Raw genomic sequence first — 27,966 nt, forward strand, 5'->3', positions numbered from 1 at the left:
TATTTGTCGTATTTGAAAATTATGAATTGATCGACAAATTCAAAGAATAGACGTTGAACCAAGCTGTCAAAAATCTGTATCACATAAGACTAAAAAAGTAAAATATTCACAAATTGTCTTTGTAAGAGAATTCTTGAATCTCTAAGCACTTTTTAAACATGATGCATAAGTACATGTTATTCAAATATTTTTTTAAAATAAATCTCCATAGAACATTAATATCAAAAAAAAATATCTTATTTTGACGTTCAAATCTCTAGCTTTTTTGCTTATATATATTTACAAAATAATATTAATATATTTGAAAAATTTAAATTAAGATGATATGTGTTCTAAATCTATATCTCATCCTCAGCTGCCATATTTTAATCTTCAATCGGGTTATGGGAGATGATATTTATTAGGTTGAGTATATAGTAGATGCAATGATCATCAGGCACGACCTACTAAATCAGCAGTAGTTCTTACTCAATTCAATCTTGATTCATCTCGTCTTCAGATGGTTTACCATAGCTCATATACATCGATCAATCTCAACTAACTCAAGGTCATACCTACTTCACGAACTCCAAAACTTTGGCTTCGGATGATCTATTATAGCTCATCTGTTACTGAGCTATGCTCCTCGTTAGATCCGTCTCTTCTTCAAATTAGAAAAGTTCAGATAGCATAAAATTTTTCTACGATTGAATCTTTCATAAAAGAAAAATATTTTATCCAAATTAATCTGTGCGATAAATCCAAAAATTATCAAGACTCCGAGATGGATACGACTCCAACTTTTTTTTATAAATAAAGACTTCAAGATCCTCCGATGTACGCAATCGATTCATTGTTCTCTTCTTTCGTTGTTCTCTACTTCTAACTTGAACATCTGAGTGTCTTCATCGAAGAATGCTCTCGATGAGGACTTCTTTGCATGTGTTTGAATGAAGCTCTAGCGATGATTTCACTCCGATCAAATCTACCTCGATGGTCAATCTTAGATGGAGAGATCAAAAGTAATAATATGCATCTCGTCTATTTATTTCAGCACATCACGTATTTATGTTGATCCAAACTTAAAAGAAACAATAATAATGTTGTAAATTAATTATGGCTATTTAGAGCAAGATTTCTTAAAATTTCAAACATCCATGCCCTTCTATTTTTTTTTTTTAATCGATACCGCTCTGTCTTAGAATGCATATGAATATACGCAATGTTAGCAAGGTATACTTGATTTTATGCTGAAAAATAAAAAACAATGTGATACATCGCCCTAGAAAATATTAGCTGTTAATTTTTATAGTTCCTGCCAAAGTCATAACTCAAAATTCACGACCCTTTACCCGGCTTTTCAGTCGGGAATAGGACCTTCCCGCCGCCTATCAGTCAGTTTTTGCTGGTTTTAAATATATGCATCATCGTTAAAGACAATAATATGATCCCAAAACTACTCCCATGAATCATGGCTTCATGCATGGACGCCCACATCCATATCTATCCTGGATCGTGTTACCGCCAGGGATCTGGTCACTATCCAGGAACCCTGGCGGAAATCGCCCTTGCTTGACTCGAGTCTAAAGCGACCCCGTGGGTGGGTCCATGGGATACAAGATGCTTTCTTATGGAAGAAGGTAGGTGCGGTTCCTTTGCACCTTTTGCTGAGGGAAGGTGGTTTCGTTGCACCTGGTTTGAGTGATCCTTTGCTTCCTCGTCCCCGACGAGTACGATCGCTCGCTCTCCTTTATTCATTCCTTCCTCGCGAAGCTGGCATTTTGAAATAAGTGGGGGGCATAAATGTCCTTTTGGGGGACGCTCGTCTTCCCGCCGGAACGCGTCGGGGCAGTCCCATCAATTCCGAGTCGTGGTAGCGGAGTGGGCCCACTCTTCCCGACGGACGTTACCGTGATTACTCATTACACCACCGACATGGACAAAATGAAACGACTCACCGTCCAGCGGGCCGACGTGTCAGAGGAGTGGGTATAAATGTGGGCTAGAAGCGGCGTGCCCCTGACGATGCATCCACTTTTAAACTCCCCGTTTGTCTCTCCCCATTCGCCGGTGCTCTCTCTGGTTGCTATATATAAACCCGCCCCACATATTCTCTCCACGTCCCATCTAGCAGTCTTCCACTCTCTTGACGTTTTTTTACCGTTCTCTGTACGTTGTCTGCTTCTTTTTTTGAGCTTGGTAGCCGGATGTCGAGGCGTGGGGGTGGCGGCCGCCGGGGAGGCGGCGATTACTATCGGGAGCCGCAGCCCGGAGCTCCGTCCTCCGGCCAGCGAGGAGGAGGACGGGGAGGTAGAGGCGGCGGAGGGAGAGGACGGGGCGGCGGTGGAGGCGGCCGTGGTGGCTATGGAGAAGGGCATGCTCCGCCGCCGGCCACCGCAGACTATCCGTCGCCCCGAGCGCAGGAGGAGCGCCAGAGGCCGATGGATCCTTCGCCGTCATCTGTGTCCGCGACAGTATCCTCCTCGTCCTTAAGTCGGGACATGGATCGGCAGCTCTCGCTCCGGGAACCGGGGGAGGCCGGAACATCCGGTCCGACGCCTCCGTCGCCGCCTTCGGCGCCGGTGGTGGTGACGCCTCCGGCGTCGAGCAAGGCTCTTAGGCATCCATCTAGACCGGGGTTCGGCAAGGTTGGGAGAAAGTGCGTGGTGAAGGCGAATCACTTTCTTGTGGAAGTCGCGGACAAGGACTTGTGCCATTATGACGTAAATCCAGAAACACCTCTTCGTCCCAATTCCCTCTTTCACTATCGGAGTTTAGATTGCCATTTTTTTTTCTTTCTCCCGATTTTTGTTTCCTCTGTTCTTTTAATTCGGTATTTTTGCATTCCCTTTCGTGTTTTTTTTTTTCCAATAAAACTGTTGTTTGTGGGTTTTTAAATTATATAGGTCTTGGGGGCTTTCGTCTGCTGTTTTGTTGTATTTAAATTATACAGGGGTTTTTGTTCCCCTGATCCTCGTGTTCTGATGATTCTTTCCCCCAATCCTCGTGTATGCTTATTTTTTAAATTTGGTGTAGGCATCTAACGCCCTTTCCACTCCTGTACGTCGTGCTTATTTGAAGTTTGTTTTTGTTTTCATGGATTGATTAGGTTTCAATCAACCCAGAACCGATATCCAAGACTACAAACAGAAATGTGATCAGCGAGCTTGTGAGGTTGCATAAGGACTCCCAGTTAGGCAGGCGAATGGCTGTTTATGATGGAAGGAAAAGCTGGTACACTGCTGGTGCTCTACCGTTTACATCGAAGAATTTCGTGATAAAATTGCCCGACATTGGTCGAGACGGCAATGTTAGGTTAGTCAGGCTACTGTTTTTAAGCCCTTTGTTTTGGCTCGTGTCTTTCTGTGATGGTTTTGAATGGTTGATTGGTGATGGGTTAATGTTGGATGACTATTTGGTTTGGCAGGGGGGAGAAGGAATATAACGTCACGATTAAGTTTGCTGGGCACCCTGATCTCCACCATCTCCAAGAGTTCTTACGTGGGAGGCAGATGGATGCCCCTCAAGAAACTATTCAAGTTCTTGACGTGGTTCTGAGGGAATCACCTTCGACAAGGTTACTTTTTTTTATTCCTCTTCTCTTTCGCCTGTCTTGCACCCAAAAAAAAAAAAAAATCTAGTCATTTAGGATATTCATAATGAGCTTTTTAACCTGTCTAATTTCATTTGCTGCAGATATACTGCTGTGTCCAGGTCATTTTTCTCTCCCCAGTTTGGGAATCCAAAGGACATTGGGGGTGGGATAGAAGTTTGGAGGGGTTATTACCAAAGTCTTCGTCCCATGCAGATGGGACCTTCTTTGAACGTCGGTATGGTGTTTTCAGTGCGTAGCTTAGCTTTATTTACAATGTATTGTGAATATGGTTTCAATAAATGCCTATATTGTGATTCACATGAGGTAGAACATGTTAGTCCTAAATCACAACTTCTCCTTCTTGTTCTATCACGTAATGCTGGCATCTGGTGTTTGGTTGCAGACACCTCTGCAACATCATTTTACAAGTCTGTACCTGTTGTAGACTTCGTTGTTGATTATCTTAACCTCCGCGATCGATCAAGGCCCTTATCCGACGCAGATCGCGTTAAGGTAAAATTACTTGCGTTGGTTTTATCAATTACATAATTTTCTCTTTAGTTTCTATTATTTATTTTAAGGACATCCTTTCGACTGTTGACTGCTTATTGATTATTATAGTAATCAATGCCCTTAACCCCCTTTTTTTTTTTTTTTTTTTTTGTCATATGTTTTCTTAAAATTTGTAGATAAAGAAAGCCCTAAGAGGGCTAAGAGTTGAGGCCACGCATAGGAGAGAATCAAGGATACGCTATAGGATCACGGGAATAACATCGATGCCCATGAGTCAATTGACGTATTCTCTCTCTCATTATTCAGAATTTTTGGGCATTCTTTTTGTATTTTAATAGGTGATTGATGCACTCTGTTCAGGTTTGATGCTGGAGAAGGGGGGACAAAGATTTCTGTAATTCAATATTTTAGACAACGGTATAGCTACGCTCTCAAGTATGCCCATTGGCCTTGTCTTCAAGCTGGCAGCGATAGCAGGCCGATCTACTTGCCAATGGAGGTTGTTTTGTTTCATTTATACGTTAAAATATAGTGCTTATCCCAATTTTCATCTTTTGGTGTTCTATTTTGATGGCAGTTGATGCTGATGCATTCAAATTGTTGTTTAGGTGTGCACAATTTTAGAAGGTCAGAGGTATGGAAAGAAGCTGAATGAACGACAAGTAACTGAAATGCTGAGCTTTACATGCGAACGCCCTCAAGATAGGGAGCGCAATATTCTGGAGGTTTGAACCTTTCTTGTTTTTTGATTTTTCCTTTCAACTGTACATCTCGAATCCAAAGATCTGTAGGTTTTCTCATGAGGTTTTATAGCTATTCTGTATTCCGCCAAATTGGTTTTGATATATTGGATTCATTGGTTGAAACTTATTTTTGCAATTCATCTCGACCTTTCTATCCAGTTGGGTCTATATTCATGTGTTTGCTGTTGCAGGTGGTGAGTCAAAACAATTACAATGACGATAAGTATGCAAAAGAGTTTGGAATTAGGGTTAGAAATCAGCTTGCTGCTGTTGATGCTCGGGTTTTGCCACCTCCAAAGGTATGGTACTTGTATTCATCATGTTTATCTAAAAGTAGTTTACCTGCAGTAATGTGAAATCACATCTTTTGAATGCTTCAGTTAAAGTATCATGACTCTGGGAGGGAGAAGATGTGCAGTCCTATTGTGGGTCAGTGGAACATGATCAACAAGGTGATCCAAGTTTTTCTTGTTTTTTTCTTTTTGAATACAAAGGTCTAGTAGTCTGGCTTTTTGCTTAATGCATAGCCACCTAGTATGCCGGTGGATATGGATCAATTGGTTTGCCTATCCATCATTACATGAATCAGGATGGCGTATCAGTTTAATCAGCAGCAATTTTTTAGGTCACTTACTATTATTCTATAGATCACCTTGTGTTATTTTATGAGCTTGCAAGGAGAACATTGCCATGTTTTTGGGAGACATATGTTTCATAACAACTGCATAGGTATATTCCTCTAGTTTATCCTTATTGCCTCTCTATTTTTTTTTTTTTGTTAAAGTTTTCTCAGGTGAGTTATAGTTTTAATGAGTTAACATTTAATGAATTAATACCAATTTTTGAAAATTCTTCTATTTTTAAGGCATGATTTTTGTGGCTCCAATTGGATTCTGCTTTGTATTTTTCTAGTATAATATTTGTATTGTTTGTTTCTGTGTTTGTGATCAATTTGCATTTTTTTGCTAGTTTGTTAAAGTTGATCCTTCATGGTGAATGTGCAGAAAATGATTAACGGTGGAACTATAGAATATTGGACATGCTTGAATTTTTCACGTGTTCTCCCAAATGATGTCTCTCGGTTTTGCAATGATCTGGTTGCGATGTGTAATGACAAAGGGATGGTACTAAGACATGTTATCAATTATTTGCAACTTCATTTTTCATTCACATTAAGCCTATCTAATTTAACTGTGAATTTTAAAGGTATTCAATCCAGAACCGTTTACTAGCATTCGGTCGGCACGCCTTAATGATATGGAATCTGCTCTTAGAGAGGTCTATCATCAATCTATGGAAAGACTATCTCGCATGGGGAAACATATCCAGTTGCTGATTGTTGTTCTGCCTGAAATGAGAGGCTATTATGGTATGGTTATTTTAGACTCTAATTAATTGGAATTTATTTAAATCTTACCACGCTTTTATATCATTCTCGATAGGAAAGGTCAAGCGGGTATGCGATACCGAGCTTGGCATTGTATCACAATGCTGCTTACCAAAGCATGTATCCAGCAGGGGAAACAAGCAGTATCTAGAAAATGTTGCATTGAAAATCAATGTTAAGGTTTGTGACTTTGTTATTAGTCTATTTTGCTTAATTTAGATGATTGTTCTCCCTGACATGTCTACGTGGACAGTGTGGTGGGCGCAACACGGTACTCGAAGATGCCCTTCGTAATAACATTCCCTATGTAACGGACAGGCCAACAATTATATTTGGTGCTGACGTGACACATCCTTCTCCAGGAGAAGATTCTTCACCATCAATTGCAGCGGTTTGATTCTCTTTGCTGCTGTTGTGCATAATCCTTATGTCCTAGTGTATGTGCATGTCATTTGGTTACCTTCAGAAGTTTCAACTTCATGTGAAGTTTAATTTTATTAAAAGTAGTTTGGCCATCTTTTGTAATGCATGCTTTTGTAGATCTAAAACATGATCTTCATATAATTTTGTTAGGGTTGATCAATTAAGTGGTCTGAAAATTCAGTGATATTTTTCATTTAGTTTCAAACTTATGTCGATCTGTAAATTTTTTTCATAAATATTTTTATTTTTATTTTTATTTGTAAACAGTCTATTTTATGATTTTTGAGTCATGGTTTTTTATATTAATCGTCTTCAAATTTTTCTAAATTTGTCTTATGTAGGTTGTTGGTTCTATAGACTGGCCAGAGATCACAAAATACAAAGGTCTTGTATCTGCTCAAGAACATAGAAAGGAGATGATACAGGATCTTTATACGTTAAAACAAGATTCACAAAAAGTTAATCCACATGGAGGCATGATAAGGTAAGTTTACTCTTAAGATTTAGATTCTGTTTTTGAATATGAGTTTAAATTTTTTTTTTTTCTTCTTGTTTTGCAGAGAATTATTGCTTTCTTTCTATAGATCAGTGAGGCAGAAGCCCGAGAGAATAATATTCTACAGGTTTTTACAGTATCAATTTATCTTATGGAGCTGTGTTCTTCTGTCATGTGATGGAAACGTTTTGACTTGCTATATATACAGGGATGGTGTCAGTGAAGGTCAATTTGCTGAGCTATTGCTTTATGAAATGGATGCAATACGGAGGGTAATTTTTATTTTATCTTGTATATGTATTATTGAATGTTATTTTGTTTTTTATTTTTTGGCTGATCTTTTTATTTTTTTTCCCTGTAAATTGTTGTGCGCTTTAATCACTGATTGTCTTCTTGCTTTGTGTGTGCATGCAGGCTTGCGCCTCGTTGCAGGATGGGTACTTGCCTCCTGTCACGTTTATTGTAGTACAGAAGAGGCATCACACTCGCTTATTTCCTCAAGTTCATGGAGAACGAAGTTCAACGGATCGAAGTGGAAACATATTACCAGGTGTGTAATTTTGGTGTGATTTTGTTGATATTTTGTATGCTTGGAGCAGAAAGTAATGTTATAATGATTTATTTAGGAACTGTGGTCGATACAAAGATTTGTCATCCGACAGAATTTGATTTCTATCTTTGCAGTCATGCCGGTATAAAGGTAATATTTTTTTATATTTTATTTTTTTAAATTAGGAGTTAATTTTCATCTTTTCTATCTTATATTGATGAGTGACAACTGATGAACTGATTTTTACCGATAATCTTCTTGATTTTAAATATTTGCATAATATAATTTTATTTAATTTTTAAAATAATTTTTTATTAATTTATCTATATTTTGTTTTCATTTAGGGAACCAGCAGGCCAACACATTATCATGTACTGTTGGATGAGAATCATTTTTCTGCTGATACATTGCAGATGCTAACTAACAATCTTTGCTACACGTGAGTTCAATTTTGATTATATTTTTATGTTTTGACAGATATTTTGTTTGGATTAATTTTTAGGTTATTTGTTGGTCTTAGTTTCTATTTTTATCGGAAACTATTATCTTTGGTAAATGTTTATGACTGTTTGTTTGTGAATTGCAGGTATGCTCGTTGTACTCGTTCGGTTTCAGTCGGTAAGTTTTATGCTAGATAATTTGTTTGCTGTTGCAAGTATCTACTTTCTTACATATCATCTTTTTGTGGGCAGTTCCTCCAGCATATTATGCACATCTGGCTGCTTTTCGTGCTCGGTATTATATAGAATCTGAATTTTCTGATGGAGGATCAACATCAATTGGTAGTTTTAGGGATCGATCTGCTGTAGTGCGTCATCTGCCGCAGATCAAAGACAGTGTTCAAGAAGTTATGTTTTTTTGTTAAAAATATTATAGATTTTTGTTGTTCAAATATTTTTGGGATAGTTTATGTTTTTGGGATAGTTATATCGGACAGTTGATAAAATTTTATTCTTTAGAAGCAGTTGGAAGTTAATATCGCATCAAACTTTTTGTGTTTAATTTTTTGGGGCAGGTTTTTTGAGGCGGTTTATTTTTGAATTTTATAGATGGTTGGATTGTGCGGAGAAAAAATTTTGTTGTGTCATCGGATGTCGGTTGAATGATTTTTTTTTTTTTTAGGTGTCGGAAGTCAGCAGCAATATCTTGTTGTGTTGGTGTATTATTTTTTTCTTTTTTGTTAAAATTTTTTTTAGTTGATTAGAAACGGGTGGATTGATTTGCCGTGTGATTGGAGCTTATGGCTTGGGACACAACCCGCATGTGGTGCGAGTCGAGGAAATTTGGATATATCAGTATTTCTCACTTAATTGTATATTTATTTGGATTAGTTGCTGATCATATCGATCTATGTATTCTTCATATTCGTTATATGGAGGCCTAAAGATATTCACCGTAGTCTTAGAAAATATCTGGGCATTCATCCGATAAAAACCGAAGCTAGGTACTGTTAGGCAAATGCAGATTTCTGGTCAACCAAAATCAGTTGACCACTAAGTCACCAATTTTCTCAGGTATGCTATCCAATTGCTCAAAATAAAAACAAAATTTAGAACGGTGGATGATCGTGATCGCACAAAATTCTTGATTACTTCATGTGTATTGATGGTGGAAGGGCTATTTGCGTGCTCATTATGACCGGTGAAAATTATGATGAAGGGGACAACGGACTAAGATTAGTCGGACAATATTGAATTGGTGTTAGATGAGTACATGTGACATGAAAATCCTATAGGAAGCAATAGCTCTTTTTGTTTTGTTTTTGAAATGAAGGTATGCATGTCAACCAAAAGCAGTTGACCACTAAAACGTCAATTTTCTCAGATATGCTATCCAATTGCTCAAAATAAAAACTAGATTCAGATCAGTGGATGATCGTGATCATACAAAATTCTTGTGCAGGGGCCATTTGCCTGTTCCCTGTGACTAGTGAAAATTATGATGAGGGGGACAAAGCGGAGTAAGATTAGATATTGAACCGGTGTTAGATGAGTACCTGTGAAATGAAAATCCTAAAGAAAGCGATAGCTCTTTTTGTTTTGTTCTTGAAATGAAGGTATGCCTGATCAAAGGATGATAGGTATTGCTGTTCCTCTCTGATCGAAGTGATGTGGCACGGGCGGCACGATGAGACGGTCGTTAGGCTGCAAAAAAAGTCTGCACGTCGGAGAGTTCGATGAGGGATTTTCTGACAGAGGATTCTTCGATGTTTATAAATTAGTCGTAGTCGGAGATGGAGAACAGTAGGTGGTGAGTGGTAAGAACCAGAGAGGAGGACCCCCTGTGATGTTGGCTTTAGCCCCATTTTATGAGGGAAGGCTTGGTTTTGGTCCCCTTTTATGAGAAGAGGCTTGTCAGGTGGCAGGTCATTGCTCGTCAAAGAAGTGGCTATCAGAGGACTAGAGATAGTGGATGTCAACCGATCCTGATAGGACCGATCCTCCACCAGTGGGAAAAGACTATTAACACCATTGCTGTCAGGTCAACATGCCCCGCACGCCAAGGACCCTCCAGAGCTTTGATGGATTTTATAGAGGATTGACGTGGAGATCGAGTAGGATCGGCGGTTGTCTGATGATCTAGATCTCATCGTGGTGCTGATCTCATCCGAATGGTCGGATCGAAGTCGAAGTCTGTGGAGATACTGAATGGGCCACGCGATATCGCTTGGACCGCATGATCTTTATGGCCAAGTTATGTTGTTATATGTTTGCCATGTTATCGGAGAATCGCCACATTATCGGGTGGACAAAATGCGGTCCAACATTTGCCCCCTACTTGCTAGTTTGAAGGATTTATTTTAGTGTCTTCGAGGTAGTGGTGTCTTCGAGGTTGATTTAGGATCGAACGGCCTCTTTGGTTGTGATATTGAGGATGGTTGCGGAGCTCATCACGATTAGGTCTTCATTGGTGTCGAGCTGAATTTTTTCGCTTCGGATCTTATCGAGGTGATCTTAGATCTTGTCGAGGATTTTTCAGATGACTTCAGGATCGTCAGACAATGCCCTAAACCCTGAGATGTTGGCATCTGAATATCCTTTGATGTGGGTTGCCATCGTCTTAGTTAGGATTCATCCAATTTGAAGACTTTTGATGGTTGAACCCGAGGTCTCCTTAGGATTAGTTTGAGGGTCCCGAAGGTTGGTGCCATCTCGATCAAAGTCGGCTTGTGGGTTCGCTTACTAGGAACCCATGTGCTAGTCCACAAGGTGCCTCGTAACTTCCTTTGTCATAATGGCGAGTGGGATTTTCTGATGGAATAAGCTGTGGATTTGTCCCAGGCCAGTTCTGAATTGTCATGCGGTGGATTGAAGCGGGTCTCGAAGCATTTTACTGGTTGCTTTTTGGTAACGAAAGCACACAGTTAACGGCTATATCGATTGGCATTTCGGGGCCGGATGCGTGGTGCGACCCAATTGTTGGTTGGTTGGGTGCACGTTGCTTGAAATCTGTATAAATAGGTTGCCCTCCTTACAGTAGATGCATCAGTTGAAGAGCTTTCATTGGTCTTTTCTTTGATAACTTGAAGTGATGGAGCCGTTGTCGGGATCCATAAAGGATGCAGTGAAGAAGAAGGTGGCGAGAGAAAAGCCTCCGCCTAAGAAGCCGAAGACCGTCTCGCTCGAACCTCTTGATTTTGACAGGATGTCATTTCTTCTGAGGGCCTCTAGTGAGGGGTCCTCCGCCTTCGGAGGAATGGCCTACAAGGGAACTGCCGAGACCCGACTCTGCTGTATTATGGAGTACAAGCCCTCTGAGGCCTTAGGGGGGAGCTACTGGATGCCTCCGCTGTCGGGTTTATCCAGGCATTCGAGAATTGTAAGGCCTGACTGAAGTAGATGGTGTTAAAGCTAGACCTGCATAGCCTCTGCCCTGGGAATAGCGACGAGGAGGTCGGGGTACTTTCTTTAGATGAGGATTAGGCCCTCCTCGTATCCTTCATTGCTGTCTTTATTTTTTTTTCTTTTTTCTCTCTCTTTTTTTTTCTTACATGATACCTTTTTGCTACCATTTTTGTAAATATTGAATGAATAGAAAAAAAGAACTTTTATATATACCTTTTTCATGGATGAGTTCTTCTTTATAGTTGTAGTCTTCCTCAAAATCTTCGAAGCCAAACAATTGCTAAACCGTTAGGTTGCTGTCTTTGAGATATGCTTGATCTCTATCATCGAGTGACCTGTATATTAATTAGGTCTTCCTAAAATATCGTCGCTTGTTGTTAAGTTGCTGCTGAGACTTTTGTACGTGAGAAGTTTCGTCTAGAGGACCAGATAGCCTCACGTGTACGACGTCTCACCATCTTGCATTCTAGATGAGGGCACGTCTGAAAGTTGTAGGCTGATCCACTTGTCAATATTCGGCATAGTCCTGAATATTTTTTCCGATTTTTCTTGGAGATTCACGTTAGAATTGGGTCTTCTCCCAAAGACCACATGTTGGTGAGTTATACCCTTCATGCATTTGATGTCGGGTGTCTCCCTGACGATGGTGATGTGTTGAAAGGCATGATTGATTCTCTAACTCCTAACGGCACGGCTTTGGAGACCTCTCCCCTTGTGACATGTGTCTCATGTTAAAGGGGTGGTTTGGAGGAGCTAGGAGGTGACCTCTCCATAAATGGAGCTTCCTGCTTCTTATCCTTGAGAACAAGGGCCCAAAGGAGGTGAAGGACTATCATCCAATTAGCTTGAGGGGCACTCTTTATAAAATAGTGACCAACATTCTGATTAATAGAACGAAGCCCTTGATGCCAAATCTCATTTCTGTAGAACAAAGGGCCTTTGTTCCTAATAGGAATATTTTGGATAATGTTATAGTTGCACAAGAAGTTTTCTATTCAATGACCAGGGCTTCCAGGAGGAAAGTTTTAATGGTGATCAAAGCTGACATGGGAAAAGCTCATGATCGAATGTCTTGGAGGTATTTGGAAGCCGTTCTTCATCATTATGGATTTCATTCTAAATTCATAAGGTGGATTATTTGCTGTGTAGAGAATCATACCTTTTTTGTTTTGATAAATGGATGTTCTTTGCAGTGGTTTCACTCTTCTTTGGGTCTGAAGCAAGGTCGTCCCTCGTCCCTTTTTCTTATTTATTTTATGCTCTTTTATGTTAATCAAGGGACTTGTAGGCATTGATGTGTAAAGGACCTCTCAAAAGGATTCCAACCAAAGCCTCATTTTTCACATATTACTCACCTCATGTTTGCACTTGATCTTCTTCTGACAGCAAAAGCATAAAAGAGGAATGCAAGGGTGATGAAAGAGGCTATCCTAAATTATTGCAACTAGTTTGATCTCCAATGGTGAAGCAACAAATATATCAATTACTCAACATCCCTGTCAAAGAAGGTATGTGGAGTTATCTTGGTGTGCTATTGTTAGGGGATCAGCTCACTAGGCAAGATTTTGCTCCTTATGATAGAATTCAAAAAAGGCTGGATGGCTGAAAATAGAAGCATTTGTCCCAAGCAGGTCGGATTACTCTACTTCAATCCATCTTAAATGCTAGTTCTATATGTTTACTATTTGATGTGCTGGTTTCAGTTGCTGTATTGAAGGAGCTTGAAAAGATTTTCAAAGCTTTTTTTGGGGTCATGAATTGGGATAAAGAAAGCTACATTTAATCTCAGCGGATTAGTGTTCGCAAATAAGCTGTTCTGGGGAAGGCGGCAGCTAATCATATCTTGAATCCAAGTTCCATTTGGGCGACAATGATATGTTTTAAATATAACTCTATAGGATTGGATTCTTATCATACTAGAAGGGGTGTATCGCCATTATCGAGAGCTATTTGTGCCAGAGCCAAATGGATAACCCATGCATTCTGTTGGCAGGTTGGTAATGATTCCAGCATTAGTCTGTTGAATGATCCATGGGTAAGTAACGTTCCATCAAATCAAAGTTCTATTCCTATTAATTGTAATTTATGCCATGATGACTGGTCGGTGTCTACTTTGATTTGTGCTATTGGTACTTGGGATACTCACCAATTATTGTGGAATTTTTCAGCTGAAATGGTTCAAAGGATTTTTAGATAATTGCCTAAATTTCTCCTGCTCGGACAGAGTTGTATGATTTAATGCAGGCGTTTCTAAGGTGATGATGACAAATGCAATCAAACTAATTCAACGGCAGTGGGAAGTTGAGGAGGGCATTGATCGCAGATGGGTGTGGAAGTTTACAATAGCCCCTAGGGTTAAAATTTTCTGATGAAAAGTTGGGTGGAGTCGATTGTTATACAAAGAGTTCATTCACGAGGGACGTTTGAGAACCTTGGCACTGAATGTGATCTATGCCACGATGCTCTTGAAGATGTCAACCACCTTCTCCTTCAGCTTTTGCATGCTATAAACACATGGAATGAGTTGCGGAGCAACCATCCCAACATCCAAGATTTTAATTCTATTCAAATGGTGCTGAATATATGTTCGGATCCTCTGGCTAGTGACCTTAAGCTTTGTAATGTTACCCAGACTGGGCTATTTGGAATGCTTGGTACGAGTATGTGTTTCAAAACAAATAGATCATCTCTTCCAGAAGTATGAGCAAGCTCATTGGCTAGCGGAGTTTTATGTCTTCATGCTGAATTTACCTGATACTACTAGCCAAGGATTCCAGGACACCGGCATCTCGGTAGCTTGCTTTATGATCATCCATTATTGGTGTCTTAGGTACCTTTGCCATCTGGTGCGGTAAAGGTTAGCTTCGATGCTTCGTGAACTGAAGAAGCTGCTGGGTTAAGCTTTATAATTAGAGACCATGAAGGCAATGTTATATATGCTGGGTTGAGCTTTACAATTAGAGACCATGAAGGCAATGTCATATATGCTGCATCTAGACGAGCTCATCATTTTCCTCGCAGTCTCATCAAATAAGAACTTTGTTTTGGGCTGATAGAGCCGGAGTTCAAACTCACCATTAATTGGAGACGAACGTCTTTAGCATTTGTAGCGCACCATCTTGTTGGATTCCGAACTCACCATGCTGGGAAAGCTGAAATAATATATATTCTTAAAAATTAAATCCATCAATTTCAAGCACCCATGACAACAATTAACGCATTCCTGTTATGAGAACCTGACCATGAAAGTTTCACTACCTTCCGCTGTCTCAAGTATCATTCCTACCAACGTCATAGAAATAAAAAGGCGCCAGCCCGCGCCACCAACATGCTAGGGCGAATGGATTTTTTTATATAACGAGCCACGGTGCCAATAATTACATTTATAAAGAAGGTTGCTTGTTTGCCATTATGATATCACTTCCATTCGTAACACATCAGACATGGAAAACTCGTATTATCGATTCCAGCATCGGTCTTATAGCAGCAACATGAATCTGAACTTGCCTCCTCATGCATGTAAACATCGACAAAGTCTGCCTCCCGAAAGTTCGTCTACGGGTTGTTCTCCTGCATCTTTTGTTTCCTCCAGGTAAGTGTTACCTACGGTAGCGATAGCGCTTGAAGTTGAAATACACATGTAGAATGCCCCGCTCAAACGTACATTTGAAACCCTTCTTGTGAGAATATTCCCATTCCTTATTCACAATACGGAAGGCCTGTAAAAATGAAGCAAAATGAGAGAGGAATTAATCTACAAAAAAGACAATGATTGACACATTTGGCAGATTGAGATGATTGACACTCACAATATCCTCGTATGGAGGCCCTGCATGAAATCTTATGAGGCATGTCTCACCATTACTCCCATCCTTTTCAATAGTGTAAGTAGGAGCTTTTGATTTGTCAACGAGATCAGGGTAAAAAATATTAAATTTGTAGCCCTGTACAATTTTAGGAGGGGGATTGTCATGATCATAATGTGTTTGGTTATACTTGTTCCACTCATATCCAGTGTGAACCCTATTGAAATACTTGGGCTTTCTCGGACGGTATTTATCATGCCACCAGTACACCTAGAAGCACATAACAGTCAAACTGTTAACATCATATCAAGAAAATTAAAGGGTTGATTAACTTCAATGGTTTCACTCCAAAAAAAAAAAAAAAAAGATCAACTTCCAATGGAAGAAAACAAGGTTGATCATGCAGTTCTTCACAAATGCTAGGGCATGCAAAATTTCCAATTTCATGCGGATACAGGACAGACATGATATATCACTTTCTGAAATATAAAATTCACAATTGAGGAAAAAAAAAAGTGCAATTCCTCATATAATTTCATGCAAAGATGCAAGTCTTAAGATGATACAAATCATGATGGATCTGTTTAGTAGATCCTGAAGCAAGATCCATTCATGCAAGGGGGAAAAATATAATAATACTCTGCATCCAGGTTTACCTCTGAGACGCGCCGGGAGAGAGAGAGAGAGAGAATTTGCTACCTGTGAATCCAGATTTACTTCAGCACCAGCACCAAAAACTGCATCACCTTCCTCCATAGCTCCCATTGCTTTCATTGCTTTCAGCTCCATATCATCGGGTGTGCTTGTCTTTGCTGCCATTGCTTCCTGAATCCTTCTCTGTTGCTCTACTACTACCGCCTCACGTTTCCGATCCTGCAACAGCATATAATATTCCCAGGAGATGTCAACTTACAATTACAATAATAAAAATAATCAGGCAAGTTTTAGCACATGTAGAGCTCTGCAACATAACTAGCATTCCGACATTGTGATGTAGAAACACACAGCAAAAATCATTGCAAGACCATGACCACGATCAAGTCATCATAAGGCTCAGGCCAAAGAAATTCAGTCTCAGGCTCGAGTTAGGGCCTTTAGTTGAGACCAGGGCTAAAGAAGTAGAAGCTCAAATGCATTTGGTTTAGACTCAGGCTTAAATTTTTAAGGCTAGCACAACCCCAGAACAGCGCCCAAACTCAGGCTTGACATGGGCCTGGTACCTTGGGCCGTCAATTACACTCTTCCAGGCCTGGGCCTAGTGATCTCAAGTTCATGACCAATCTCAGGCAGATCTCTAACTGAGCCCAGGCCAGCCTATTGATACCATTGTTTGCTTATCTTAAATCATCATAAGACCTAAATTAAAAAAAAAAAAAAACAACTAGATAAATCAGAAAATTTAATGTTTATTTTACTCTGGTATTATATAAATGTAATAGATAAAACAAATATCTGATACAATAATAAAATAGCATATATAGCAAACAGAAAATTAGAGACACCAACTGTTAACCTTGTGGGAATCGATATGGATGACTCTTTATCTTTTTAAGTAAATCAGAAATATAATTTATACTAGAAGTGGGCTAGAAGTTAGAATAAGTGAATAACATCTCTTTCAAATTTGAACAGAAAGAATTGGATAATTCACAGATATTCATGCTAAGAACGGTATGAACCTGATTCACCGATTGATTCGGAATGAACTAAATTATATGGAAAATGACTTGGCTTAGGAACGCATTGCCATGAATTAGTCTGAATGTGCAGCTCAAATGGGTTTTCAAACTTTAGTTGACACCTCTAATAAAGAAGTCATATGACCACTTGCTTTTTCCAAATTAATAATGCTTCCAGGTTTAATACGAAGGAGCATTCAACCAAATACTCTCTCCAAGAATGACAATTTCCCCATGGTGAGAATCCAGCTAAAAATTTGATGGGTTCCCCCATGAACCAGTTTTAAATTGGTAATAACTTTATTTTGAAAACCAGTATTTAGTTGTCAACAGAACTAAAATTTGAGAAAACGTTTTGTAGCATTATTTGATTATCTCTATCTTCAATTGTTCATTTATAACCAAGATAACATAAGTATGGTGACTTTGCTCGGACTAGATAGATCCTATTCTCCGTCGGTGGTCAACTAGCTTCTAAGGTTGCATACTAGAGGTGGTCAATATACAAAGGGTGAAGAAACATTTAAGTTGTAAATAGAGAACAATCAGGCATACCAGCTCAGCTCTATCCTCTTCAGGATCAATTGCCTCTTCATCTTCATCACCATGCAAGAGCTCAGGTGAAAAGGAACCTGCCTCTTCTTCTGGCTCATCTCTTGGTTCATCAACTGCAGGTTCAGGAGAATAGGACTTTGCTTCTGCAAAATAAAGTTTCACTCAGATAAAATATTTATATAATGCTCCAGAGAACAAGGAGATTGCAAAGAAGTTGGAATTGAGCTAGGAAACCATACCCGCTGCATCAAGCACCATGTCTTCCTCTTTAAACTTAATTTCGTTATCTGTTTCCAAGCCCTGTTCAGCCTCCACAGGTTGCTCTAAACGTTCTAGATGCTTTCTCAACAGAGAAGCATGGATTTCCTTTAAACATGCCTGCATATAAAGCAATAGAATTGATAAGCATCCATGGAAACTGTTTTTGAACTACTAAATGAACAAAAAGAAATAATTCCCACCAACTCAATTAAACACTCCTAGCTTAGATGAACTAACAAAGGAAGTCATATTTTCTCTGAAGATATACAAGGATCTGAAGTTTTATCCAAGTAGAAACACAACATGAAAACAAAGAACATGTGGTACCGATGAATGCAAAACAGGCCTTCATCGAGATGTAAGTTTATTTTTTTAACTATTATAAAGATAGAACAGGGACACCAAGAGAATAAAGATTTAAACATAAAGAACAAAAAAATATAAGAACTGGACAAATGACAAAGCAGCCAGCTCCTGGATGATGAATAATTGTGGCTGTGAGCACATTTAGTATGGATAAAACAAAAGATGCTTATGACTTTAAATGGGAAATTAAAAGTACAAAAAAAAAAAAATTTCTTGTTCGGTCTTTTGGCATGGCATAATGTAGAAAGTAAATTACAATTATTGCTATGACCGTTATATTAATCCGATTTGTCTTCTTAGTCCACAATATGGAAATGAACAAAAATACAAAGTTACAAAGTTACTCAAAGAAACTTATAATTACCATCCCACTACCACATCAATGAATAAAGAATGAACAACATATATACATATAGAAAGATATATCTATACGAGACGTGTGTGCATATATGTATAAATATTTATGTATGTACGTATCAGCTGCTAATTTTGAAAAACACGAGCATTCAAAATCAATCTTCCCTTCCATACCATGCTAGTGCTGTATGTGCATTAATCCTTATATGACCGGCAAATGCAAAACAAAATCCCGAAAATGATTTAAAATATTTGCATATTGTGAAAAGTTATCCAGAGACATTATGTTGAAGGACGGTGTTTGGTAGGGAAAAAAGGAGAAGGGAGGTGGGTGTTGCTAGGAACTTGCTGCCATACTTGGAATCTTTTGTCCAGCTTGAAAACTAAGTCACATAATACCAGCATAAACTATATTTGTATTCTAGAATACTAAGAATAGATTAATATATAATAACTATAGATATAGCTCTTTCTAGGCCTGCACTTCCAGCATTTAGCTCTTAGCACCAATGAGAATAACCTAATAGCCTCACAGGGCAATGTCCATGCTAATATTACTTGACCAACATCATGCATGTCAGCTTGAAAAAAACACAACAGCTAGATTTCTTTGCAATATGCATCCAATTCTTGCATAAGTGATATAGGAAAAAAGAGATAAAATGCAGTATGTTGTGTGTATCATTAGATATATTTCTTGCTACACACAATTAATTCTCGCATAATTGATAATGTAGTAAATAAAGATAAAACACAATTAAATTACACTGTAAATCATAGTTTTTCAGCCATGCAATAAATAAATATGTAGGTGAAATGGCTGGAAATCTAATCAGGAAGTGTTAATTTTTATTTTGTTTGTGGAGGATGGTTAAGAATTTGATACCTTTGCCTTATATATCTGAAGGCGCTTCAAAACAGCTTCCCAATACTCAACAACCTTGGCTGTGCCTGAGCGCATCTGTGACTCGATCTGACGTTGCATGGACTCCAACTCATTGAATGTTTTCCCTTCTAAGAGATCCTTTACATCTGTCTCAATGCTCAAATGGAGACCCCTTTCTTCTGCAAGGACGTCGGCAGGTGGCTCCTCACCACGTACCCTAGCTCGATCTAGCGCATCTCTTTTCCGAGCCTCACCAAGCTCCCAGTCACAGATTACCATTAGTGCCTGTTCAATATCAGAAGCCATTCTATTCAAGTCCCAGAATAACTTAGGAATGTACAATACAGATCTATGCTGTTGTAGAAAGAAGTAGATGAAAGAACGATATCAAACCATTCTTCTTTCTAATTCAACAATGCTGTCAATGGATGATGCATAATCATGATGAGACGGTATATAAACGTAGGAAAGTAAACCTCAAGAGTTACATCTCATCAATCTTCAAATGCTTTTGTGCCAATATTATAGAAGGAAACCAAGAGAGTGACTACTGAAACCTACAGCTGGGGATAATTCTAACATCCTGTGGGCCTTGTCATCACATTAAAGCCTAAAATTGTGGAGCAATTAGCGACAACAGGGAGGGGGAACATCTGCTTGCAAGGGCCATTAGCCAAAAATATACAACTAGATTTGGCCAGAGACCCTAACATGGGACATGAAAATGCAGTGGATGTTCATCTGTAGAATGGCTAGTCCATATGCAACAAAGAAAATTCGTATATGTAACTTGACCAAGCAACAACTAGAAGGAAAATAAATCCACTCACAAGGGTTGATACCCAACATGAACACTCACAACAAATAATGGCCTCTTGTGAATTAGACTTCTGGAAAATTTGGGATCGTAAGGTGTCTAATAACGCATATTTATATCATGTCAATATAAGCCCCATTAACTAAACATGTGGACTGCACCAAAGTTTGTGAATGGAAGTAAAAACAAAGCAGTAACCAATGCAAGCTAATTTGAATGGTGGACAAAAGCTTTAGGTGAGCTTTCATTCTTTCAAGTTTCAGCAATTTAAGCACAAAAAAAATAAAAGCAAAAATAAATGATTGATCAGATCAACAGGCAGATTCCATAGGGACAACAAATACCGTTAAGAGTAAATTCTAGACTAAAAGATGAGATAAAGGTGCTTAAGGATCATCTTCAGTTAGTGAGAGCATAAATCCACAACAATAATAGCAGTCATGTAATGCGAGCCCATAATGAAGAGAACATAACTATTAGATTGTCAGTGATCCCAACAACTAGGTATATGTCACAGAAGCATTCAAGTCATGCATATAAGAGAATGTATAAGCCCATAGATAACATGAAAGAGGTAGCAAATCTAGAGGCACTATTACATATTCATACAATATACATGTATATCTTGCAAGTATATCATAGACGCATTATATAGTCCTCATGTGCTACTAACAAGTGGGCTTGGACCATTATGAGTATAAATTTTAGACTACATGATTGGATTTGTATCTCCAATAACCTTGAGCATATCCTTGCGCACTTCATTTTGATGATTACATATCATTATTTGGGTTAACCCATAATGCATTTGTTTTCGGTGTTTCTTCAGCCTTCTTACTACCTTTGCAAAATTATAGCCCAATTAGATAGAAGGAAAAGAATATCCTAATAACAAGTGATCAGGAAAAATATTTAAAAATAGAATAATCATAGATTCCAAAATCTAAATGACGTTGGAAAAGGAATGACAATAACTAATAAGATGATGAAAGGAAACAAGAGAACATTACCTCCCAATACTCAGTATGTGTCTGAGTTGGTGTATCCATATCCAGATGCATTTTGATGTCATCATGAAGCTCTTCCATTTCCTTCACCGTTAAACCCTGTATATTCATAGACATGTTCATATTGAAAATGGTCAGCATGAAATTAGAAGATATATAACTTCCTTTTATGAGGAAAATGAAGTAAGAAAACAAAAATGTTCTAATAACATCAACATCAGTCAGGCAACATGATCTCAAAAATTAACCCAAAAAAACCTAATATTGGATAGATATATCTGTATTTAAAATAAGAAATAATAATGATCAACAGAGAAATCATGCTTTCACTTCTTTCTAATCATTTTAGGGCATGCATGCTAGAAAAGAAATTATCATGCCATTAGTCAGTCATCTGGCTAAAATATTGTAATTACGAGCCTTGTTTAAGTTTTTAAGCTCGTGACATTTAGGGCAGATTTGATAAACAAAATTCTCAATATTGAAATATATCAGATAAGATACAATGACAAAAGATAATGTTCTCAGCAATGTTTTAGAACAATATTGATGGCAATTATATAAGAAAGTAAAAGCCAATGAAAGGGCCAAATTTATTGTCATTACTATAACCTTGGTAATTTTGTGCATGGGTAGGGTTTGATTGAGAGATCACTTATTGCATATATAAGTAAATTCTGAAGCTTATTTACCTTGAATACCATGTAAGGTTCATTTATTTCAATATCAAAATCTTCTGAACCATTGAGGTTCTTGGAAAGTATATCGATAGGTTTTATGCGCCCTTCACGCAATCTAATCTCAGATCTGATCTTGCTTTGGTCAAAATGGAACTGTTGAACACCAATACAGGCAAGCATTAGGAAATAGATTGATGAATAAGAATCAAAAGAAGCTAAATAATCACAATAAGTACGCAAAATGTGGTAATGTAAGAGTTTTCATTGTACCTCTTCCTCTTTCTTCTCCCAGTCCTGAAACTCTGCCCGAGCTCGTTCCCTGGCTAGCATTGCCTGAAAAATTTACGAATTTTATGCACTAAGCGACAATAAGCTACAAAAAAGTTGACACATACCAATAAAACTATAGTTGAACTCCATGCATATGTATCTATATGTTTAAGCACAGAAATTTTGAACTTTTTCACCTACCATCTCCTCCTCGTGTTGTGCCTTTTCGATTGCCCTTTCCTCTCTCCTTTTCTTAACCTTTTCAATTTCTGCCTGCGTCAGGAATACAAACATAAGAACTGTAATATATAGAGATAATGATTCGTGTAGCACAGCAAGTCATGGCATGATCGCAAAATCACTATAGCTGCTAAAAAAATCAGGAATTCAAGAAAATTCAGCCATAATGTACGAATCTTCATAAACAATCATCCCCCCACCCCCCCAAAAAAAAAGAAAAGAAAAACTGAGGATAAATTTTCTGAAGAACGAAAGCTGGTGTGTCCAAAAATTCCAGAAAAGATCAGAAATCTTGAAAAAAAAAATCAAGAAGAATGAAAGGATTCCTTGCCAAAAGTTCTAAAGCTAGGGGCACGCGACCATATAAATGCATTCAATGGAAACCATGCTAGGGGCACCAACGGATGACATAATAACAACCATCCATGTGCGAAACAGCAAACCTGCATTTATTTTTTGGATAAATAAATTAAATCATCTCCTTGTTTTGTTAAATCTGAGTCAAACAGAAAAATATTCATCTATATCCAATTGGCAGAGCTGACCAATTATCCCATCTACATATATGAGTTACATGGCAAACATTTTAAGAAACTATACATTATACAACAACTAGATGGCCAACAGATATGCAAATTCTTAAACCCAATATAACATTCCCTCTCCATTCCAACCTTATGTGACAGATCATACGGTACTTGTGCCAGTAGTGATGGTTCTTGTCCATCATGATAGTATGCAGTAACTGGAGTACAAAAGTTGTACAAAGAGTGATATCACTAGCATGAAAACTATCTACATTATGGGGAAAATAGGTACAACACCAATATGTTGGTATTTATAATGTTAGTTTATGCCCCCTCAATTTATATACTGAAATTTGAATTTGCACATCATCATAAAGTGGAAACATAGTAATCAAAAAAATAGTATGCAATGGAGTAATCTACATCCTAAGGAAAAACATGTATCTAGAATTGTTTATGATGCTACAAATCCATATATATCTGCAGAATTATATTCATTTTTCAAATACATATCTATGCAATAGTACAGAGCAATTAAAATAAACCTATTTTTTTTTAAAAAATAAAGGAAACATAAGCGTATCTTAACATGGAAACCACGTATCTTCTAACAATGTTTAGTTTCTTTCATGCTAATGCATGCCAATTATTGACATGGTGTACCATTGTCCATGCCAACACCTGACTAGCACAAGCTTGTCCACCATGAGACCTTATATTCTAAATGATTCAAAGTAGATAAGGTATTATATTCTAAATGATTCAAAGTAGATAAGGTAATTATGCAGCGGTTATATTGTATCACAATTTCATACCATCCTTTCCCTTTGCCTCTTCTTTTCAGCTTTGACAGATATGTCCAAAGGTTGGCCTTGAGCAACATCACGCTCTATCTTCTTTCGCCATACAAACCTGCCAGAAAATGTTGTGGGTAAATGAATGAGTATTATAAACACCAAGCATACATCAGAAATCATGTATCTGAAGAGATGCTTAACTAGTTCTATATAATAGGGGACCTCAAAGAATGTAGAAGACTAGGGCCTAGTTTCCTTAAGAAGGTAGAATTATAGATAATCTTAGTAAACAAAAAGCAAACTAGATTTCAGGGAAAAAGTAGGGAAACGAACCAGGAAGATCAACTTTCTTAAAGTTTTTTGTGATAATGTTTAAGTTTCCAAACATAAAAACTAAGCTCCCTAGCTGAACCTACCACTAAAGAGGGTGTGCATGCCACAAAATTAATAAAACATAGAATATCTCCAATCCCATATATTTGACAACTTTGGCATCTCAAAATGCCAAAACATTGATTTCAGCACCTGCAAAAACTCTTTAACCCAAACAAAGCCACCCACCCGAACATTCAGCCATCATATATGCAAGAGGGCGCACACAAGCAAATTAATGAAAAAAAAGGCACTGCCTTCTTATTAGAAGCCACCTCATTTAAATCAGCATGTCCAAAAATCATATAATAATCTTTTTAAAGTGATCATAATAACACAAACAAGCAGGCATTAAATTGATTTAGACTGAATATCAATCCAAGAGAGATGCTTTTCCTTTTTGGAGAAAGACTTGCCATAAAATTGTTGAAAATAACATATTTCAAGCTCATTCAGAACTATCTCCAAACAGAATATACCGTACAAATATGGGTACAAAGTGTGGATAGTGTTTAGAAGTCCGGAAAGGAGCTGGCTGGGGAAGAAAATTATACACATCTGAAACACAAGTTCTCTTTTGGTTTTTTTAAACCTTGGTAATATAGTACAGACAAACATGGGCATTGCATAAGCACAATAACAACCATCAATCGGGCATGTTCCAGTAATGCATGTGTATGTATTCACCTTAAACTCGACCAACAAGCCTTGTTTTTGCATATTGGTTTTTTTCTTTTTTTTTTTGGGGGGGTGGGGGGGCGGGGGGATGAGTTTATATAGATGGACTTCATGAGAGTCACTTGTTAATTATGCAAGTCGATGCTTTATAAAAACATACAACATTATTATTATAAAAACATACAACACTTCTTGAGCCATAAAAATGCAATCCAGATGGCAAGCAACAAATCCAGAAATTGTCTATATGTCACTGAATCCCGGGATGCTATGCCGGACCTTTGTTAACAAACTTTCCAAATAAAACTTATGCAACTGCATAAAATGAACTCCTACACCCTAATCCTTCTGTGGAGTTGAGTATAGAACAACAAGATGCACATATAGGACACCTAAAACCACTGTATCGCAATAAAGATACTAAAATAAACAAATTGGTTAACGACAAGAAGCCCTACCGACAAATTTTTTCCCACGGTAACATGAAACTAAATATGCAATAAGGAAAAGATTAATCTTTCTTTAATTTTTGAATTCCCGAAGAGAATGCATTCTCCTTCTTCTCAAAGATACAACTAGATCTCGCACTTACTTCTCCGTAAGGTTGGAGTCGCCGAAAGGATTAGAATCGTTAGAATAACCAGAAACAGCATTCGATTTCAGCTTCTTGGCCACCTTCAATGCCTAAACGAAAACATGACAAATCGAGAAGTTGAGGAGAGTAATCAAAGAAAAGAAACCCTAGACAAGGGGGTGGGGGGAATTCAAGGGGTAGCGAACCATACCTTCTTCTGGGCTTTCTTGGCCATATACTCCAGGATCTCCTCCTCGGTGATCTCTCTAGACGACCTCTTCCGGCGCCTTCCATGGAGGTCATCGGATTCGGACTCTGACGAGCCGATGGTGTCGCTGGAGGAGCTCTGGCGGCCGCGTTGGCTCCGCCGCCGCCTGCTACTCTCGTGGTCGCTGCTGTGGCCCCGCCGCCGCCTTCTCGGAGGGGACTCCGAAGCCGTTTCGGAAGAATCGTCCTCTTCGTACGAGGACGGCGTCCTTCGCCGTCGCGATGAGCGCTCTTTCCGGCTCTCTCTCTCGTTTTCGCGTTTCCCCATCCTGTAAGCCTTCCCGATCGGCGCAAGGACACACCGGCTTTAGATCCCGATGATATAAACATAGACTAACGAACACGTGTATTTCACGTGTCCGGAATAGTGGAATTTCTAATATGTTCGGGTTGTGCCTTCCGCTTCAAGCCTTCAATGAATGATTAATCCGTTATCACCATAAAAATAATATTTTTAAATAATATTTTATTATTAATTTTGAAATTAATTTTTAAAAATAATATGTTATTATACAAATAATATTTTTAAATTAACAATAAAAATATTATTTTTTAAAATAATATTTTGAAAAAATAATATTTTTATTATTATTCTAAATTTAATATTTTTTCTTCAAATTATTATTAATAATAAAATAATAATATTTTTTTTCTTTTTTTTCTCCCTCTCTCTAAATATTTTTTTTTTATTTATTTTTCTTTTTTTTCCTTCCTCCTGCCGTCCTCATCCCCACAGCATGAGACTCAGGTCATAGCCATCCACACCGCCTCCACCACGGCCCCGCTCCACCGCTATCCTTGTCGGATGCACAAAAATAATTTTTCTGATGTTACTATGTTCTTATTATTATTCAAATTATTATTAATAATAAATTAATATTTTAAAAATAATATATTTAATAATATTTAAAAAATAATATTTTTTAAAATAATTTTTATTATTAATTTTTTAAAAATATTTTTTAAAAATAATATGTTATTATTATTAATAGTATTTTTTAAATAATATTTTGAAAAAAATAATATTTTTATTATTATTTTAAGATTAATATTTTTTCTTCTACTTCAAATTATTAATAATAATAAAATAATATTATTTTTTATTTTTTATTTTTTCTTCTCCCTCTCCAAATATTTTTTTAAAATTAATATTCTAAAAAATAATATTTTAAATTATTATTGGTAATAAAATAATGATATATTTTTTTTTCTCTTCAAATATTTTTTTCCTTTCTTTTCCTTTTTTCTTTTTCCCCCTTTCCTTTCCTTCCTCCTGCCATCTCTCCCCCCCCCACCCCCCACCCCCACCCCATCGCATCCCCCAGCTCCAGTGCCACCAACCCCCCTCCCCTCTCATCTGCGACTCTGCCTTGTCGCCATCCCCTTCTCTTCCCTCCCTTAGCTCCAGCAAATCCGAGCACCTGCAGCTTCGCACGAGCATCGACAACCGCCCCTCCCCTCCTCCAGCTTTGGCGCCATCAACCCGGCCCCCGTACTCACCCTCCACACCGCACCTACCGTCCGCACCGCATCTGGATCCGTGCAACCACCAAACCCCCTCCTCTACCCCGGCTCCGACGCCACTAACACCCCTCCTCTCCCCTCTGTGGCCCTGCTCCATCGCCGCCCCCTCCTGTTCCCTCCCTCGGCCTCAGCGAATTCGAGCCCCGCGGCTCCATACAGGCATCGGTGACTGCCCCTCCCCTCCTCCAGCTATGGCGCCACCAACCCCCCCTCTCCTCCCCTCCGACTCCGGTACCACCAACCCCCCTCGCCTCCCCTCCCCTGCCTCCGCCTTCATGCGACCACCACCCCCATCCCCTCTCCCACGATTGCGAACACTAAAACCATCTTGAACGTCTTCATCAGGAACGGCAATGGGGCCACCTCATTCAGCCCCACCATCGGCCGCGTGCTCGTTGCCACCGCCACCTCCTCCTTCACCACCACCATCACCTCGCTACCACCTTCCATCTCCTCCACTAGAAACTCTATGTATATGAATCTATGGCAATCCTCTCTGATCTCCTGACGGAGATTCTGATCCCAATGGCTGCTGTCATCGGGGTCTTCTTCTCCCTGATCTAGCGGTGATGATCACAACCGCCGCCAGCGCCGCCTCCAACGGTGGCTCTCCGTTCCCCCACCCTGCATCTTCAGGTATGTCATCGGTATCTCAAGAGCTTCGAGCTTCTTTTTGACCTGATAACCCACACCCTTGACCATGCCCTAACCAACTTGATGCTCATAACTGCGCCAATGCCGCCTCCAACGGTGGCGCACCCTTTCCCCGGCT

General features: G+C 38.6%; 2 protein-coding genes across 3 annotated transcripts; one reads left to right on the plus strand and one right to left on the minus strand.

Annotated features, from left to right (window-relative positions):
- The first annotated feature begins 2,029 nt into the window (after positions 1 to 2,029).
- Positions 2,030 to 9,027, plus strand: LOC105053752 (protein argonaute MEL1). The gene is made up of 22 exons (XM_010935034.4): positions 2,030 to 2,702; positions 3,089 to 3,294; positions 3,407 to 3,556; positions 3,676 to 3,809; positions 3,978 to 4,087; positions 4,264 to 4,370; positions 4,448 to 4,586; positions 4,696 to 4,812; positions 5,022 to 5,129; positions 5,211 to 5,282; positions 5,835 to 5,954; positions 6,037 to 6,199; positions 6,273 to 6,397; positions 6,471 to 6,608; positions 6,982 to 7,124; positions 7,201 to 7,263; positions 7,345 to 7,408; positions 7,551 to 7,686; positions 7,763 to 7,836; positions 8,031 to 8,125; positions 8,273 to 8,304; positions 8,379 to 9,027. The coding sequence occupies exons 1-22, from the start codon at positions 2,187 to 2,189 to the stop codon at positions 8,549 to 8,551; spliced, it is 2,985 nt and encodes a 994-aa protein (XP_010933336.1). The 5' UTR covers positions 2,030 to 2,186; the 3' UTR covers positions 8,552 to 9,027.
- Positions 9,028 to 14,757: 5,730 nt separating this feature from the next.
- Positions 14,758 to 25,979, minus strand: LOC105053740 (splicing factor Cactin). 2 transcript variants are annotated; one of them, XM_010935012.3, is made up of 13 exons: positions 25,615 to 25,977; positions 25,422 to 25,513; positions 23,798 to 23,894; positions 22,417 to 22,488; positions 22,216 to 22,278; positions 21,958 to 22,098; positions 21,269 to 21,364; positions 19,442 to 19,726; positions 17,811 to 17,949; positions 17,572 to 17,714; positions 16,037 to 16,210; positions 15,341 to 15,607; positions 14,758 to 15,250 (listed from the first exon to the last, which is right to left on the minus strand). In XM_010935012.3, the coding sequence occupies exons 1-13, from the start codon at positions 25,936 to 25,938 to the stop codon at positions 15,131 to 15,133; spliced, it is 2,013 nt and encodes a 670-aa protein (XP_010933314.1). In that variant the 5' UTR covers positions 25,939 to 25,977; the 3' UTR covers positions 14,758 to 15,130. The 2 variants fall into 2 exon arrangements, with proteins under 2 accessions (XP_010933314.1, XP_073108249.1); XM_073252148.1 differs by lacking the exon at positions 14,758 to 15,250 and having other exon boundaries at positions 15,352 to 15,607; positions 15,994 to 16,210; positions 25,615 to 25,979.
- Between the last annotated feature and the right edge of the window lie 1,987 nt (positions 25,980 to 27,966).

The sequence above is a fragment of the Elaeis guineensis genome, chromosome 2 (genome assembly GCF_000442705.2).
Source record: "Elaeis guineensis isolate ETL-2024a chromosome 2, EG11, whole genome shotgun sequence".
Classification (NCBI taxonomy): domain Eukaryota; kingdom Viridiplantae; phylum Streptophyta; class Magnoliopsida; order Arecales; family Arecaceae; genus Elaeis; species Elaeis guineensis.

Coding starts and splice junctions, on each gene's coding strand:
- LOC105053752 (XM_010935034.4), top strand. CDS start 2,187: ATGTCGAGGCGTGGGGGTGGCGGCCGCCGGGGAGGCGGCGATTACTAT. Junction 4,813..5,021: donor GGGAGCGCAATATTCTGGAG/GTTTGAACCTTT, acceptor TTGCTGTTGCAG/GTGGTGAGTCAAAACAATTA. Junction 7,125..7,200: donor CCACATGGAGGCATGATAAG/GTAAGTTTACTC, acceptor CTTGTTTTGCAG/AGAATTATTGCTTTCTTTCT.
- LOC105053740 (XM_010935012.3), bottom strand. CDS start 25,938: ATGGGGAAACGCGAAAACGAGAGAGAGAGCCGGAAAGAGCGCTCATCG. Junction 25,514..25,614: donor CCAAGAAAGCCCAGAAGAAG/GTATGGTTCGCT, acceptor GTTTTCGTTTAG/GCATTGAAGGTGGCCAAGAA. Junction 22,099..22,215: donor GGGAGAAGAAAGAGGAAGAG/GTACAATGAAAA, acceptor GGTGTTCAACAG/TTCCATTTTGACCAAAGCAA.